This window comes from Taudactylus pleione, unplaced genomic scaffold (assembly GCF_031769625.1).
Source record: "Taudactylus pleione unplaced genomic scaffold, aTauple2 ptg000481l, whole genome shotgun sequence".
Classification (NCBI taxonomy): Eukaryota; Metazoa; Chordata; class Amphibia; order Anura; family Myobatrachidae; genus Taudactylus; species Taudactylus pleione.
Window position 1 is genome coordinate 1,274,518 of NW_028284883.1, and position 19,014 is coordinate 1,293,531.

General features: G+C 45.5%; 1 protein-coding gene across 1 annotated transcript in view; it reads right to left on the minus strand.

The window, feature by feature from the left end:
• LOC148502830 (cytochrome P450 2F3-like) overlaps window positions 1-19,014 on the minus strand; it is a 49,953-nt gene that overhangs the window by 20,298 nt on the left and 10,641 nt on the right. The window contains exon 4 of the mRNA XM_088449324.1: window positions 18,566-18,715. Within this exon, the coding sequence (XP_088305450.1) occupies window positions 18,566-18,715 (150 nt within the window). The remainder of the gene's footprint in view (window positions 1-18,565; window positions 18,716-19,014) is intronic.

The window sequence follows — 19,014 nt, forward strand, 5'->3', positions numbered from 1 at the left end:
CGTTGTTCAGAGTATCCATGCATTGTATAATTGTGGTGCGAATAATGTCCTTTTTCGAACTGCTGTAGTCTGGATATACTGTGCTGTACATGGGTACCCAGGTATACAAAAGACTGGTACAGTATGTCTGAATGCCTGGGTATTCCTCCAAAGGGGTTGGTTATGGTTGGTCGAGATGCATGATGTCAATACTAAGTATGTCGACCTCACAATGCAGGTGCCTGAATCCTGTTGTTAATGCTACTTAGAGCAATTTATCTATGTGGGTGTTATAACTTTACACATGCTGCATTGTGAGTTGACATACTCACTGATGACATAGTGATTGTCCACCACCTGACCACATACCCTCTAGAGTATGGTCACAGACCATTAAACTTATCTTAGAGATGCTAACAGTGTGCAAATGTTGTTCCCATCTCAGTACACTGTATTTGACTATGGTTTTGTTCCTGATACAATAAATAATTATGTAGAAGAATAAATGTAATACTCTCTACAATATCTCTCTGTAAGTTTTCAAACTTAGACTTTTTCTGTAAAAAAGTATTGTGTGTCAACAATGGCCCATGTGTTGGTACGGTTAAATAATATGGCAATAAGGCAGATTTTCTTTCCCTAAACAGAGGACAAACCCCCCCGTTTTGGTGCTAATTGACATTAAAGAAGATTAATTAAAATCAACTAAGGGCAAATATTTAACAACAGTAGCTATCTATATAGAGCAATTCATCCTCCAAAAGATGAAAATCATGATTATAATATGGTTATTGGCTGCACTTTAAAATCATTCATAATATAATATAACTACAAAATGTAAAGAGGTCATAATCAGAGAGTGGTCCTATGTGAACTGAATATTATGGTGAATATTGCAATTTTTGTTTTTTCTTTTTTATGACTTCTTGTTTACTGTATCACAGCAGTTTCCATTATCCACTTACCACTCTGGACGTATTAAAGATTGAAAGTTTTTAATTGGTTTGATTGATTTTAACCTTTCGATGGTATAATTGTACTAATGGTATAGAAAATAAGTTTGCATGTGTATAAATATTCACATTATTTTGACAACCGTCTTTCTCAACTGAGACAACCACTGCCATTTTTGTTGTTCTCATTACTTTCAGTTTCTGTTTATCGTGATGATAGATAATCATTTATTGACGCAATATAAGATCAAAAACTTGACGAGCCAGCTAATAAATATTCATGAACCTGGACTGGGAAGGAATATTTTACTTTATCTGCCAATCCAAAAAGAAGAGAGATGCCCAGATTAAGTCCTTATGTTCAACTGGTTAAAAAAAATGTTTGCCAAGAAAACACTAAAAATAATGGCCATTGAAAAACTGATTTATTGCCAGAACAAAGCATTTTCCATTAATTTTCAACTGTTATTGTCATCCTCAGACATTTGTTAATAGGCAGGGAAGCTATCACGGGCAGATAGTGCTTTTTTATGTATTGTGATACTTTGCCAAAATATTAAATTATTCACACTTTAATTGTTGAAGATTTTTGAGTATGTTGTTGGTACATCTTAGATAACTTTTTAGAAAAGTGAAGACAACTCGGAGGAATTGTTATATATATAAATAATGTTTGGAACCCTTTTCCAGATACAACCGGATGGTCAGATGGAATTTTCTAGTGTATCTTGAGAAGATGATAAAAATATGAGATATGGTAAGAACTTACCCTTGTTATCTCTATTTCTAAGAAGTCCATAGGGTTCCACAGGATACCTTGGGTATAGGTGATGACGTCAGTCTTCAGGCACCACAGAGTTAAAGTTTTCAGCCTCCCAGGATGCATCTGGGTCCCTCTCCTATACCCCGCCCCCGGGCCAAGGCATCTCAGTTACGTCACAAGCCATAGGCCGGAGGAGGAGAAGAAAGAGAGAGAAGAAAAAAATCTGGACACTCACAAGAATCACATTCTCACCATAGGGAGACGGAAAAAACGGTGACCAGAATAAAGCCCATCTGCAGTACAGGTGCGACAGGGCGGAGTCCTGTGGAACCCTATGGACTTCGTAGAAATAGAGATAACAAGGGTAAGTTCTTACCATATCTCATATTTTCTACTTCAGGGTCCATAGGGTATCCACAGGATACCTTCGGGATGTCCCAAAGCAGTATCCTTTAAGGGTGGGGACGCTCCTGTGCTGAGAGGAGAATCCGCCGCCCGAAGGAAGCATCCTGAGAGGCAAAGATATCAAAAGCGTAATACCTCACAAAGGTATTGACAGAAGACTACGTAGCAGCCTTGCAGATCTGAACTGCAGAGGCACCACGTCTAGCTGCAAACGAAGGACCCACAGACCTAGTGGAATGAGCCCTCACCAAGGAGGGAACTGGAAGACCTTCATGAAGATAAGCTTCTGAAATTGCCATACGAATCCAGCCTGCCAAAGTCTACTTTGAAGCAGGCCAACCCTTTTTACGGAAGCCATAGAGGACAAACAAGGCGTCCGACTTCCTAAAAGAAGAAGTGCGATCAACATAAATTCTCAATGCCCGCACAACATCCCAAGTGGCGTCACCCACTGAAAGTCCAGGTGAATTGAAAGCCGGCACAACAATTTCTTCATTGATGTGAAAACTGGATACCACTTCGGGAAGGAATCCTGGACGAGTGCGAAGCACCGCCCTATTCCTATGAAAATTCAGAAAAGGGGGTCTACAAGAGAGAACCCCTAAATCCGACATCCGTCTGGCCGAGGCAATGGCCAGAAGGAATATGGTTTCAGCTGTAAGCCATTTAAAGTCCACTGAGTCCAGTGGTTCAAACGGCGGTCCCTAGAGAACTCTCAGGACCACAGCCCAATTCCAAGGCGCCACCAGTGGAACAAAAGGTGGCTGAATGCGAAGAACACCTCACATAAAGGTGTGCATATCAGAGAGCGCAGCAATCCTACGATGAAACCAGACTGACAGGGCAGACACCTGCACTTTCAGAGAAGCCAGGCGAAGCCCATGATCCAGTCCAGCCTGTAGGAAAGCCAACACCCTAGACAGGCGGAACTCCCTAAGGGAATAACCTCTAGGTCTACATCACCGGAAGAAAGTATGCCACACACGATGGTAGATTCTTGCCGAGGAAGGTTTACAAGCTCTTAGTATGGTTTGCACCACGGAGCTAGAATAACCCTCTGGACCTTAGCATGACCGTTTCAACAGCCACACCGAGTCAGGTCCGGGTGAAGACAAGGACCCTATGACAGCAGATTCGGTCGTAATGGTAACCTCAGAGGAACGTCTACTGACAGACTCTGGAGGTCGGAGAACCAGTGCCGTCTGGGCCACTCGGAAACTATCAACAGTAGCGTACCTCCTTCTTGATTTGAATTTCCGTAATACCCGCGGAAGAAGGGAAAACGGAGGGAAAAGGTAGGCAAACTGGAACATCTACTAGACGGACAGGGCATACACCAGAGACGCCTTTTCGTCTCATGTTCGAGACCCGTACACCGGCAACTTGTTGTTGTGCCGGGACGCCATGAGGTCTATCTCTGGAAGACCCCACTTCTCCACCAGACTCCGAAAGACGTCCTGGTATAAAGACCACTCTCCCGGTTCCTCCTTGCTGGTTTAAATAGGCCACCGTGGTGGCGTTGTCCAACGGGACCTGCACAGGGTGACCCTGGAGAACCGGCTGTGCCCGCTGGAGAGCTCTTGACACCGCATGGAGCTCCAGAATGTTTATTGGAAGCTCCGCTACCGCCCGAGTCCACCTGCCCTGAAACAAGTGTGGACCCGTGACAGCTCCCCAGCACCGGAGACTGGCGTCCGTTGTTAACAGGACCCAGTTCGCCACCCAGAACGGGCGTCTGCAAACACCAGGTTAGAGACAGGCGAACATCCGGAGTGAGCCCCATCGTCTGGGACTTGAGACACTGAGGCAATCCATTCCATCTGGACCGGATCAATAGCAGCAGAGGTTTGGAGTGAAATTGGGCGTACTCCACCATGTCGAATACCGACACCATTGAGCCCAATAATCTCTTTGCCAAGTGTGTCGACACCCGACGACACTGCAGACAACTGCGCACCCTCAACTACAAAGCAAGGATCTTTTCCTCCGTCACAAAGATCCACTGCTGCCTGGAGTCCAATAAGGCCCCGAGGTGTAGGATCCTCTGAGATGGGGTGAGAGTGGACCTCTGCCAGTTTGTCAACCAGCCGTGATGTTGCAGTACCGCAATCGTCAGATCCAGATGGTGTAAAAGAAACTCTGGAGACCCCGCTATCAACAGGAGGTCGTCCAGATAAGGCAACAGTCGGACTCCCTGCGTCCGCAGGAGAGCCGCCATGACCTTGGTGAATACCCGTGGAGCAGTCACCAGGCCAAAAGGCAGTGCCCGGAACTGGAAATGTTCATTGCAGATTGCCAATCTGAGGAACTGCTGATGGCGCAAAAAAATAGGGACATGCAGGTAAGCGTCCTGGATGTCCAATGACACCATGTAGTCCCCAGAATAATGGACCGCAGGGTCTCCATCCGAAACAGAGGCACCCTCAAGGACTTGCTGAGGGCCTTTCGGTTTAGTATTGAACGGTAAGACCCATTGGGTTTCTGCACCAAAAATAGAATGGAATAGAAACCCAGGCCCCTCTGGGAAATTGGAACATGCACTGCGACCAGCACCGGGCGAACTGAAGCAGGCGCCCCCCACTTTGGGGTCCCCCAAAAGGAGGCCTGGACCGTCAGGCCGCAGGTTTGTTATCTGACCTAGGAGCCGGACATCTGGTACTCCAGACCTGATTCTTGGGCTTGGACAATTTCTTGGCCCCAGCCTGCCATGGACAGGACTGTACTTTAGGCCTACCTTGGGCCCTGTGAGGCCAAAAGGACGACCCACCAGCACTAGAAAGAATCGTAGCAGACAGAAGACATGCAGATTTTGCTGCTGCCAACGTAACTACAATTTTGTCCAGATCTGGACCAAATAGTACCTGTCCAGACCTTCTAATCCCTTTTTGGAATCCGCGTCCGCTTTCCAAGAACGCAACCATAAGGTGCGACGAGCAGCCACGGCTGCAGAGGAGATCCTAGAGGTGAGCATACAAATATCTAAGGCCGCTTCATTAATGTAAGTGGCCGAGTCTCGGAGATTGCCCACCAACTCGGTCTGTTCAGCCGAACAGTCAGAGTCCAAAGACGCCTCCAAATTATCCGCCCAGCGCTCCATAGCTCTGGCTACCCAACACACGGCCAGAGCCGGTCTGGATGCTTCCCTGCAAGGGAATAAACGGCTTTGAGGCAGATCTCCACCTTGCGGTCAGTGACATCCTTCAAGGATGACATCGAAGGCATAGGCAATGTGGCACTTTTGACTAGGCGTGTGACATGTGAATCCACTTGCGTAGGGGATTCCCGCTTAGAAAAATAATTGACCGCAAACGGATAAGCCACGGCTAAGCGTCTCTGGGGCTGAAACCGTTTACCTGGATTTTTCCATGCCTCCTCTAAATGATCCACTAATTGATCAGAAAGAGGGAACACCGTAGCCTCACCCTTAATATCCTTAAAAAGGCATATTTGAATGTGGCCACCAAAGGATCAATATCCTCAATAACTAAAGCCGAGCGGACCGCTCGAATAAGACCAGGGATATACACCTTGGACTTAGCGTCCGGCTCTTTGGTACGGAGAGGTTCTTGGTCAGATAGATCCAGAATCTCCCCATGATCTGACGTCTCATCGTCATCCCCATAAGGAGCAGATAAAGACGCCACCGGCCGTTATGAGGCCGCAACACAGACTCCCCCTGTAAAACATCGGACAAATGCTGAACCGATGTAGTTAAGAGTATTAACCCACGCAGGCTCCGGAGAAACCTGGGAAGGGACAGGGAGACTGTGGGGTACCATCAATTGTCTCGGGAACTCCCGCATGGGTGACGACACCACTGACTGCTGGGACAAACCCGTCTGGGTAAACGCAGGTGGCGGAGCTAGCTGGCCCACAAGGGTTGTAAGTGCCTTAGCGAAACAAGCCCAGGGAGGTTCCTGTACCGGGACCGTGACCATAATCGGCCGTGACAGTGCCAGGCACTGGGGGCATAACCCCTCCGCGTTACCCTCTCCCTCCGCTATTGGTACCTTACATTTAGTACACATGAGCTGGAGAGGAAAATCAGTCTCAGACATGATGGTAAGTATGTGACACTCACACCTATACGTATTGGTATAGTGTGAATAACACCCTGCACACCGCGCACGCAAGTGCTTTGAGCAGAGCAAGATCAGGGACAGTAATAAAGCTGACAGTAGAAAGTGAAAGTACAGACAGCAGGCTAGCAGTTCAGTCACATACAATGCAGAAGAAACAAATCCCTGCACTATTAGCGCTGATTCTCAACTACTCAGACCCTCAGGCTGGTAGGACTCAGCGCTGCATACACTGACCTGTGACAAACAGAGGAGAGGTATGCTGGGGGACCCAGACCGCAATGCCACCGCTCACAGGCTTCCAGCAGTGTTCACCATGCTTTAAAGATGGCCACCGAGGAGCAGAAGATGAAGGAGGCCGGCCTGGGGAGGACAGCTGACACACTGTGGCCAATCAGGCAGAGCAGAGAGGCTGTGTGCAGCAGGGGAGGCGCCGGCTGTGAGACAGGGAAAGCGCGCTCCCCAGGCATGCATTTAACCCCTGGGACGCCGCAGCGCATGCTGCTCAGCAGCGGCCCGCTGTCCCAGGGGGTAGTGGAAGCGCAGGTTGGTCGCCTGGCTCCACGCTGCAGCCAGTCCCCAGGGAGCCCCCTGCCTGGGGACTCAGGACCATGTGACCAGCAGAGACCCACCGCGGGACCCCGCTGCTTACCTGCATCCCCTTGGATCCGGCCATGGTCCAAAACATCTGGGGACACCGCTAGCCGTGACCCCAGATGTCTACCAGCATCCCCGGATCAGTACCGGCGTTCTGGTACCGGCGGGGTGTAGGGGAGACGGCATGGACGTCAGTACTGACTGTCCATGCTGTACTCCCAGATGTGCAGCCAGCGCTGCCTTTAAAAGAAACTTCAGGGGCTCTTCATAGCCCCCCTCTGCACAGTGCCTCCGACTCCGGCCAGGCACCGACGAAACTGAGATGCCTTGGCCCGGGGGCGGGGTATAGGAGAGGGACCCAGATGCATCCTGGGAGGCTGAAAACTTTAACTCTGTGGTGCCTGAAGACTGACGTCATCACCTATACCCAAGGTATCCTGTGGATACCCTATGGACCCTGAAGTAGAAATACTAGGATTAGAGGAAGCTTTACAGTATGTACAGAATGTCCCAGCTGTAAACCGACATTAAGATGATCCAATACTTTAGAAGGTGTTTTCGGGTAAGACCACAAGTTTTATGTACTTCTATTATATAGCAGCACTAAAGATTATTTTAATTTATCTTCTTTATTTAGCATGACAATACTTTTAAGAGCCTTTTGCCAGTGAAGACCATTTTGTCTTACAATAATAAGTTATTACATAGCTTATTATTGTAAGACAAAATGTTCTTCACTGGCAAAAGGCTCTTAAAAATCTTGTTATGCTAAATATTTTCATCTTCATTACACTGGTCAAGCTAATATTAATATATATAACACTGTATAATGGTTATGTTAAATTTAAATGTTGTCTTCTCCACTAAAATGGAAATTACACATTATAGTATGTAAAGTAATCTCTTGCCATCTTACCCAATTAATTATAATGAAAAATGCTGTGACTGTATACAGTCAATTAAACCAGTGTTGTTTTGTATAATTCGTATGATCTTTGGTAGTGTTATGATGATGTGTCTGGATGTATATCCAATACAGAGAATGTTGTTAGGAGTTCTAATATCCACACTCCATTTAATACTGTATCCTACAGTATATTTAATACAGGTGATATATCATACTCTGTAGTGTTCTGGTGTGTCCACAAAGGGAATAGCACAAATTGCATCCAACTATCAGATATTTATTAGGAGTCTAATAATCACACTACACTTAAATTTTACCTCTTATGTATAGTGTAACTAATATAATACTAATATAACAAAGTAATACCCCATACTCTTGAATTATTGTTAAAAGTCTAAATAATTGACCAAGATAATCAGGGCTTGTTCTGTAACTTAATTCCATAGATAAATAAAACTTTAGTGAGAAATCAAATTTAGTAACATGATCAACACTGTCAACCTAAGTCCCACTTGCAGCTGTGATCTGACAGGCACACAACTATATGAGCCTGCTACAAGTGTAGTTTGTTATGAATAAATAAATGGAGCAGTAAATTACAGTTTCTCCATCATATGTGGGTCTATGTACTAAGCCTTGGAAAGAGAGACAGTGGATGAAGATAAAGTACCAACCAATCAGCTCCTGTCACTTTACAGGCCGTGTTTGAAAATTGACAGGAGCTGCTTAGTTGGTACTTTATCTCTGTCCACTTTATCTCTCTCCAAGGCTTAGTACATAGACCTCTATATGCACTGACTAAATAGGATACAGCTGATCACTGGCACATTGGTGTGTAAACCTGCGGCAACAATACTACTGTATTATTATATATGGGGGTATGGATTAGTGAGTCACACTACCTCCATCTTGATTACACTGGTCAAACTAATATCAATAAGCACATTGTGCTATATTATTAAAGATATTATATGTAACTTCCAACCATAGGCTCTAAGGGGTATATTTACTAAAGTCCGAGTTTTTAGAAATGCAGTTGTAGCCCATAGCAACCAATCAGATTCTACTTATCATTGATCTAGCACCTTCTACAAGATAATAGCTATAATCGGATTGGTTGCTATGAGCAACTTCTACACTTCTAGAAACTCTCACTTTAGTAAATTTGCCCCTAACAGAGTAGGAGTAGATCATCAACGCTGATAAGATTATACAGATCCACTCTCCATACATTAGCAAGCATTCATATATTACATTGTAACAAAGTTCAATTGTAGCAGGTTCAGGTAATCATGCGTCAAACAGTATACAGCATAAGTGGGGTTAAACTGTACAGATAAGTTTATAGAGCTCAGGCATCTATACATGACACAGCTACCATTAGAGTTTAGACTGTCAGCGCTGATAATATTACTATGATTCTGATCTCTCACTGCGAATAGTCATGTGCCGATCAGTACACATGTGGAGGTAGATTGTCACAGCTGATAAGTTTATCTCTGATCTTTATACAGAACATTGCTGACAGTGCATACTGTAACTATAAATTAGGGGTGAGCGGGTTCGGATATCTGAAATCCGAACCCCCCCGAGCCCCCCCGATCCGAGTCCGATCCGAGTCAGGCTCGACTTTTCCCACCTGACTCGGATCTGAAATCGAGGCAAAACGTCATCATCCCGCCTTCCGAGTCTCGCGGGTTTTGGATCCTATATAAGGTACCCGCGTCGGCGCCATTTTCTCACTCGGCTGTGGACAGTGAAGAGGGAGGGTGGGAGTTAGGGCTGTGTAGTGTAGTGTAGTGTAGTGCTGCTGTTGTCCACTACTTCAAAGTCCATAGGGGCTGGCTGTGTTGTGCTGTGCTGCTGTTGTTAATAGGGGCTGTGTCCACTACTTCAAAGTCCATAGGCGCTGGCTGGACTGTGTTGTGCAGTCAGTTCTCCATAGGGGCTGTGTCCACTCCAAAGTCCTGTGCAGTGTCCCAGTCCTAAAGGGGTGCTGTAGTGTTGTCCAGGGGGTGCTCTGTCCATCAGGGGTGCTCCCCCCAAGTACTAAAAAAATAATATATTTTCTGTGTTTGTGAATTGTGTGCGCAGTAGCCGCACGTGCATCAACAAAGTAGTGCCAAGCGTGCGCCTGTGTCATAAGTAAAGGGCCGGCTGGCTTGACCATTAAAGGGTGCTGTAACCCCCAAAGTACACTCCAGTCCAAATCAAAAAAAAAAATATTTTCTGTGTTTGTGAATTGTGTGCGCAGTAGCCGCACGTGCATCAACAAAGTAGTGCCAAGCGTGCGCCTGTGTCATAAGTAAAGGGCCGGCTGGCTTGACCGTTAAGGGTGCTGTAACCCCCGAAAGTACACTCCAGTCCAAACCAAAAAAAAAATTATTTTCTGTGTTTGTGAATTGTGTGCGCAGTAGCCGCACGTGCATCAACAAAGTAGTGCCAAGCGTGCGCCTGTGTCATAAGTAAAGGGCCAGCTGGCTTGACCATTAAAGGGTGCTGTAAATCCCAAAGTACACTCCAGTCCAAACCAAAAAAAAAATTATTTTCTGTGTTTGTGAATTGTGTGCGCAGTAGCCGCACGTGCATCAATAAATTAGTGCCAAGCGTGCGCCTGTGTCAGAAGTAAAGGGCCGGCTGGCTTGACCGTTAAAGGGTGCTGTAACCCCCAAAAGTACACTCCAGTCCAAACCAAAAAAAAAAATATTTTCTGTGTTTGTGAATTGTGTGCGCAGTAGCCGCACGTGCATCAACAAAGTAGTGCCAAGCGTGCGCCTGTGTCATAAGTAAAGGGCCGGCTGGCTTAACCGTTAAAGGGTGCTGTAACCCCCGAAAGTACACTCCAGTCCAAACCAAAAAAAAAATTATTTTCTGTGTTTGTGAATTGTGTGCGCAGTAGCCGCACGTGCATCAACAAAGTAGTGCCAAGCGTGCGCCTGTGTCATAAGTAAAGGGCCGGCTGGCTTGACCGTTAAAGGGTGCTGTAACCCCCGAAAGTACACTCCAGTCCAAACCAAAAAAAAAATTATTTTCTGTGTTTGTGAATTGTGTGCGCAGTAGCCGCACGTGCATCAACAAAGTAGTGCCAAGCGTGCGCCTGTGTCATAAGTAAAGGGCCAGCTGGCTTGACCGTTAAGGGTGCTGTAATCCCCGAAAGTACACTCCTGTCCAAACCAAAAAAAAAATTATTTTCTGTGTTTGTGAATTGTGTGCGCAGTAGCCGCACGTGCATCAACAAAGTAGTGCCAAGCGTGCGCCTGTGTCATAAGTAAAGGGCCGGCTGGCTTGACCGTTAAAGGGTGCTGTAACCCCCGAAAGTACTCTCCAGTCCAAACCAAAAAAAAAATTATTTTCTGTGTTTGTGAATTGTGTGCGCAGTAGCCGCACGTGCATCAACAAAGTAGTGCCAAGCGTGCGCCTGTGTCATAAGTAAAGGGCCAGCTGGCTTGACCGTTAAGGATGCTGTAACCCCCGAAGGTACACTCCAGTCCAAACCAAAAAAAAAATTATTTTCTGTGTTTGTGAATTGTGTGCGCAGTAGCCGCACGTGCATCAACAAAGTAGTGCCAAGCGTGCGCCTGTGTCATAAGTAAAGGGCCGGCTGGCTTGACCGTTAAGGGTGCTGTAACCCCCGAAGGTACACTCCAGTCCAAACCAAAAAAAAAATTATTTTCTGTGTTTGTGAATTGTGTGCGCAGTAGCCGCACGTGCATCAACAAAGTAGTGCCAAGCGTGCGCCGTTGTCATAAGTAAAGGGCCGGCTGGCTTGACCGTTAAAGGGTGCTGTAACCCCCAAAGTACACTCCAGTCCAAACCAAAAAAAAATTATTTTCTGTGTTTAGCCGCACGTATATATCAAATCGATATAACATAAATGGAGGACCAAACTTTCTCTGATAAAAATAAAATAGAGAAAGATCAAGAACCACTTCCTCCTAGTGCTGTAGCTGCAGCCACTAGTCATGACATAGACGGTAACATGCCATCAACGTCGTCTGCCAAGGCCGATGCCCAATGTCATAGTAGAGGGCACATACAATCCCAAATGGCAAAGTTCAGGAAAATGACCTTGAAAAAGACATTTAAATCAGCTGAAGAGAAACGTAAACTTGCCAATATGCCATTTACGACACGGAGTGGCAAGGAACGGCTAAGGTCGATCCCTAGTATGTTCATGACTAGTGGTTCAGCTTCACATGACGATGGAAGCCCTCCTCCCACTAAAAAAATCAAAAGAGTTAAGCTGGCAAAAGCACAGCGAAGAACTGTGCTTTCTAAGAAGATATCACAAATCCCCAAGGAGAGTCCAAGTGTGGTGGTGGTTGCGATGCCTGACCTTCCCAGCACTGGACGGGAAGAGGTGGCTCTTTCCACCATTTGCACGCCCCCTGCAAGTGCTGAAAGGAGCACCCACAGTCCACTTGCTGATATGCAAATTGAAGATGTCACTGTTGAAGTACAACAGGATGAGGATACTGGTGTAGCTGGCGCTGAGGAGGAAGTTGGCGAGGAGGTTTCTGATGGTGATGTGGTTTGTTTAAATCAGGCTCCGGGGGAGACAGTTGTTGTCCGTGGGATGAAAAAGCCCATCACGGTCATGCCTGGGCAGAAGACCAAACATTCCACCTCTTTGGTCTGGCAATATTTCTATCCAAATCCGGACAACAACTGTCTTGCCATATGTACCATATGTAAAGGTGAAATAAGTAGGGGTAGGGACATCAACCACCTAGGAACATCCTCCCTTATACGGCACCTGCAGCGCGTTCATAAAAAGTTACTGTCAAGTTCAGAAACTTTGGCTAAGACCGTAAGCAGTCCAGGGACACCTAAATCCCGTTGTCCTGTTGTATCCAAGCGCCTGCAAACCACACCGTCAACTCCCTCCTCGTCAATTTCCTTCTTAGTCAGGATCGGAAGTAGTCCTGCAGGCCATGTCACTGGCATGACTGACTCTCCTATCCGGGATTCCTCCGGAGGATCCTGCATTGCTACTACTGCTGCCGCTGCTGCTGTTGCTGCTGCTGGGAGTCGTTCATCATCCCAGAGCGGAAGTAGGAACACCACTACTTTTACTAAACAATTGACCCTCCAACAGTCCTTAGCGAGGAGGATGAAGTACGACAGCAGTCATCCTGAAGCAAAACGTATAACTGAGGCCTTGACTGCTATGTTGGTGTTAGACGTGCGTCCGGTATCCGCCATTAGTGCAGTGGGATTTAGACAATTGATGGAGGTAGTGTGTCCCCGGTTCCAAATCCCGTCTAGATTCCACTTCACTAGGCAGGCGATACCGAGACTGTACAGAAACGTCAGAAAAAGTGTCCTCAGTGTCCTGAAAAATGCCGTTGTACACAATGTCCACTTAACCATGGACATGTGGACAAGTGGAACAGGGCAGACTAAGGACTATATGACTGTGACAGCCCACTGGGTAGATGTATCACCTTACGCAGCAACAGCAGCAGCGTCACCAGTAGCAGCATCTCAGAAACACCAGCTCGTTCCAAGGCAGGCTACGCTGTGTATCACCGGTTTCAGTAAGAGGCACACCGCTGACAACCTCTTAGAGAAACTGAGGGAAATAATCGCCCAGTGGCTTACCCCACTTAGACTCTCCTGGGGATTTGTGATATCTGACAACGCCACCAATATTGTGCGGGCATTACATCTGGGCAAATTCCAGCACGTCCCATGTTTTGCTCACACAATAAACTTGGTGGTGCAGAATTTTCTGAAAAGCGACAGGGGCGTGCAGGAGACGCATTGGGTGGCCCGAAAAATTTCTGGCCACTTTTGCCATTCAGCGACTGCGTGCCGAAGACTGGAGCGCCAGCAAACACTCTTGAACCTGCCCCACCATCACCTAAAGCAAGAGGTTGTGACGCGGTGGAACTCAACCCTCTATATGCTTCAGAGGATGGAGGAGCAGCAAAAGGCCATACAAGCCTATACATCCACCTATGACATAGGCAAAGGAGGGGGTATGCACCTGACTCAAGCGCAGTGGAGAATGATTTCCGTGATGTGCAAGGTTCTCCAGCCCTTCGAACTTGCCACACGTGAAGTCAGTTCAGACACTGCCAGCTTGAGTCAGGTCATTCCCCTCATCAGGCTTTTGCAGAAGCAGCTGGAGAAAGTGAAGGAGGAGCTAAGATGGAGCGATTCCGCTCGGCATGTGGGACTTGTGGATGAAGCCCTTCATTCGCTTTGCCAGGATTCCAGGGTGGTCAATCTGTTGAAATCAGACCACTACATTTTGGCCACCGTGCTCGATCCTAGGTTTAAAGCCTTTGTGGTGTCTCTCTTTCTGGCCGACACAAGCCTGCAGAGGTGCAAAGACCTGCTGGTGAACACACTGTCAGCTGAAGCGGAACGTGACACGTCAACGGCTCCTTCTTCATTTTCTCCCGCAACTGGGGCTGCCAGGAAAAAACTTAGGTATCCTAAGCAACCCACTGGCGGTGATGCAGGGCAGGCAGGACCAAGTTTGGACATCTGGTCCGGACTCAAGGACCTGGCAACAATTTCTGACATGTCTACTGTCACTGCATATGATACTGTCACCATTGACAGAATGGTGGAGGATTACATCGGTGACAGCATCCAAGTAGGCATGTCAGACAGTCCATACCTGTACTGGCAGGAAAAAGAGGCAATTTGGAGGCCCCTGTACAAACTGGCTCTATTTTTCCTGAGTTGCCCCCCCTCCAGTGTGTACTCCGAAAGAGTGTTTAGTGCAGCCGGGAACCTTGTCAGCGAAAGGCGTAGGAGGTTGCTTCCACAGAATGTGGAGAAGATGATGTTCATCAAAATGAATTATCAGCTCTTCCAGGGAGACCAGCCTCCAGAAGGTACAGAGGGACCTGTGGTGGTGGATTCAAGTGGGGACGAGTTAATACTTTGTGAGGATGAGGATGTACACACTGAAGAGGGTGAGGAATTGGTGGAAGAGGAGGATGAGGATGACATCTTGCCTCCGTAGAGCCAGTTTGTGCAGGGACACATTAATTGCCAGCTTGTTTTGTGGGGGCCCAAACGAACCAATCATTTCAGCCACAGTTGTGTGGCAGACCCTGGCGCTGAAAAGATTGATTTGTTAAAGTGTGCATGTCCTGTTTATACAACATAAGGGTGGGAGGGCCCAAGGACAATTCCATCTTGCACCTCTTTTTTTTCTTTGCATTATGTACAGTTTGGGGCCTAGTTTTTCTAACTGCCATCCTGTCTGCCACTGCAGTGTCACTCCTAGATGGGTCACGTGTTTGTGCCGCCCACTCGTGTCGCTTAGCATAGTCATCCAGCTACCTCGGTGCAACCTTTTGGACATAAAAACACTATTGTGAGGTGTGAGGTGTTCAGAATAGACTGGAAATGAGTGGAAATTAAGGTTATTGAGGTTAATAATAGCATAGGAGCAGAAAAACCTAAAAATTCTGTGATTTTAGCTGTTTTTATGCTTTTTTTAAAAAAAATACAGATCCAAAACACAAAACCCAGAACCCAAAACACGGAAGGGTGGTTTTGGCAAAACCAATTCAGATCCAAAACACGAAGAAAGATCCAGATCCAAAACCAAAACACAAAACACGAAAAGTGGCCGGTGCACACCCCTACTATAAATATACTGTTACAGTCTCCACTAAAAAGATGGATAGGCTCTGTTCTCTATACAATAGCAGGAAAACACTATTCTATCTAAGCTCGCAGGCTAAGCCGACCATCTGCCCTTCGCTAACTGCAGGTCACACACATATATTGGGAATTGCTGACAAGCACACCTAACGCCGACACGCGTTTCGCTGATGCTTTGTCAAAATGCTGAACTGAGAGCCGGAACCTGTGCACACTAATTATCCACTGCGGCCAATGAATTTCAGGGTACCACTTAATTATTATCCAATCAGTAGGTGCCATTTTACACCATGTCAACCTATTGCATTATGGCATTGTCAGTTAACTTGCATCAATTTAGTGTGATGCTAACTAGAATATCACTAAGTATCACATACTGTATATTAATGTATTTAATACCATAACAGATAACGTTACGAGGCTCTCAATAGTGCAGTAACACATAATCGCCAAACAGAAAATTTATATGGATAATATTATCAGCACTGACAGTCTTCCACTGGAAGCTCAGCTGTGTCATGTATAGAGACCTGAGCTCAGTAAACTTTTCAGTAAAGACAGTTTAACTCCACTCATGTTATATACTATTTGGCACATGATTATCTTAACCTTCTGTAATTGAACTGTGTTACAATATAATATATGAATGCTTTCTAATGTATGGAGAGCAGACCTAGATAATATTGTCAGCACTGATGATTTAATCCTACTCTTAAAGCAGGATGTACTAAAGGGAAAAGGTGGCCAAAATCCTGAAAACTACAGTTCTTGGAGACGTGACCGCATTTTCCATATGTACCAAACTCTGTGAAACATTAAGAACATTACAAATTTTAATACAGTACATCATGATTTGCAAGAATTATTTTAGTATCATTTGTTTTTATTTTCCTGTATTTTATTTGTTACTTCAATATAGAGTGTACTTATCTAAGAAAATATTTTTTTCCTTATTAGCTAAATACTACTATTGTATCCATTGTATTTTTATTTCTGCTTCATTGACATCAGTCTATTTTCATCTATGAACCTTATTATTATTTTTTATTTATTGCCTTTGTTATATGTAATACCAGCTTATATAGTGTAATATTATACTTTATTCATAGCATCACATTGTGCATCAAATGATTGAGTTTTTATAATAGCAATAATCCACCAACACACAAAAATAAAAGGATCTTATTACTGTGTCACCCGTTCTGGCACTTAGTTATTTTCATAAATAGTGTTTTTAGCCTACACTACAGTATAGATCAAATAACAAATGACCGAGTAACAGCAGACTGATAAAGTAAACATAACAAGAAAGAACCAAGAACTGATCATTTGGTTCAAAATACTGTAGCACTGTACAATATTTGTCCAACTAAAAATTCATTTTGGATTTTAGGAGAGGGCGAGAAAAATAAGAGAAGGTGGAGGTGAGAGTGAAGCAAGGTGGAATTAAAATACAAATCTGTAAAGAGTAATGGGCACACTTTGTGGATAGTAAGGCGTTGCTTGTCAAGGGCGAGTGAGGCATGTCAGTCATGTTGGGGTCAGTCTATAGCTGCCACACTCAGTGCCTGTGAGGAGATAGATAGCATGCTTATCATATAATCCACATTGGAAATAAATATACTACATTATCACCATAAGTGAAGGGGGCTGTGTAATCTTCAGGAGAATGTGACAGTGCTGCAGATATTCCGGATGAGTTTATTAGAGTGTTTATGAGTCTCAGAGGTTGGAAGAGGCATAAGTATTTTTGGAGAGAGGGGAAGGCAGATATCAGTGATAGTTTGTATTAGGTCTTTGATTTTTGTCCCGAGCTTTATTAACTTTGGATAACTCCACAACATGTCAGTAAAGTACGGACACAGATCCATAGGTTCAGCAAGGTTTTAGGCAAATTATAATGTACGGTATTGTCATCCAATCCTCACAACAGAAACTTTATTATATTTTCTCCAAACAGTGTCACATTACCTCCTTCCATCTCCCTGTACAGTTGATAGTTTTGACGTGTCCCGTTACCCAAGCATGGTGCCTGAGGGTCATTATTGACTCCACCCTCAGGTTCACTGTAAAGCATTCCCTTGGATCCCTATTCCCTGCAGAATACAATTCAAGCTGTTTACCCTCATCTATAAAGTTCTCTTTTAGTACTCCCCCTTCTATATCTCAGACCCTGTTAAGAAATAATCCTCTATTCACCATCTTCACTCTATCAATTACTCATACTTCTCCTCCCTATCACTACCTCCCGGCCCCACCTTCAGGACTTTGCTTATGCTGCTCTTTATCTTTTTAACAGCTTGCCCTACTACAGGAGATTTACACCCAACCTCAAATCTTTAAATCACTCATTTAAAACTCACCTACATAGTTTGCTCCTCCTGCTAAAAGTGTATTTTCTGATCCTTTTAATATACCTCTTCCATCTGCTTTGGAATCCCAATCAGCATGGGAAGACCGGCGATGGAATCCCAACATGGCTGCAGATGCTGACACCGGAATCCCGACAGCCGGCATTCCGATTGTAAGTACAGCAGGACCGGGTAGCTGTTATCCATGGGGGTGGGGGGGAAGGGTCAGGTTTAGGCACCCCGGGGGGGAGGTTAGGGTTAGTCACTAAGAGGGGAAGGTTAGGCTGCGGGAAGGGAGGTTAGGGTTAGGCACTAAGGAGGGAAGGTTAGGCTGCAGGAGGGGGGAGGTTAGGGTTAGGCTCCAGGTATGGGTGGTTAGGGTTAGGCACCACCAGGGGGGAGTTTAGGGTTAGTCACTACGGGGGAAAGGTTAGGCTGTGGGAGGGGGGATATTAGGGTTAGGCTCCAGACAGGGGTGGTTAGGGTTAGTCACCACCAGGGGGGAGGTTAGGGTTAGGCACTAAAGGGGAAGTGTTAGAGTTAGGCACTAAGGAGGGAGGGTTATGTTCAGGCACTTACTGGGAGGGTTAGGGTTCTGGGTAGGGAGGGTTAGTGTTAGGGTGCAGGAAAGGAGGGTAAATAGGACAGGGGAACACTACTTACCATTCCTCTGTCTGGATTGTAGCCATCGGGATGCCACTGTCAGTGTATTTACAGCCAGCATTCTACACATCGGTATGTCATACCCAACCCTCCTGTGACAGTGGATGTAATCACTAAGTAATGTTTTTCTGCATTTTTTACTGGGTATTGTAATGTTAAACAGTAGACAATAATTAAAGATTCTGTAAAATAAATAATCAGATCAGTGATACAGTTTATATAAAAAGTTTTACCCTTTGTTTTCTCAAACTCTTTGATGAGGAAATGTGCCTCCTCCAGTATCCGTTCTTCCACGCTCCTCTTCCCCATACCAAAGTTCCTCAGCGTGAGCAGAATGAAGCGCCGACGTTTTAACCACTTCTCACCATTGGTGAAACCCAAGTCTATGGTGTGAAAAAAAATTGGTTAATAATCAAAAAGTTTCTATGGATTTAGAATCAAACAATGAAATGAGAAGGTGTAGGTACGGCATCTGAAGAAACAATATACTTGTGGCATAGCTTTATTCTCATTAGTTCACTGGTATGCTAAATTCCCATACTGTATAGTAGATGCTGCAGGCACATGGCATGCATGCAAACTGTTTGTGATGCAGCATGCCCATGTACTGACTGAGAATGCTCATATGCAGGGGAGAGACATGACATAGAACTCATCTGCATTATTCTCAGACAATTTCATG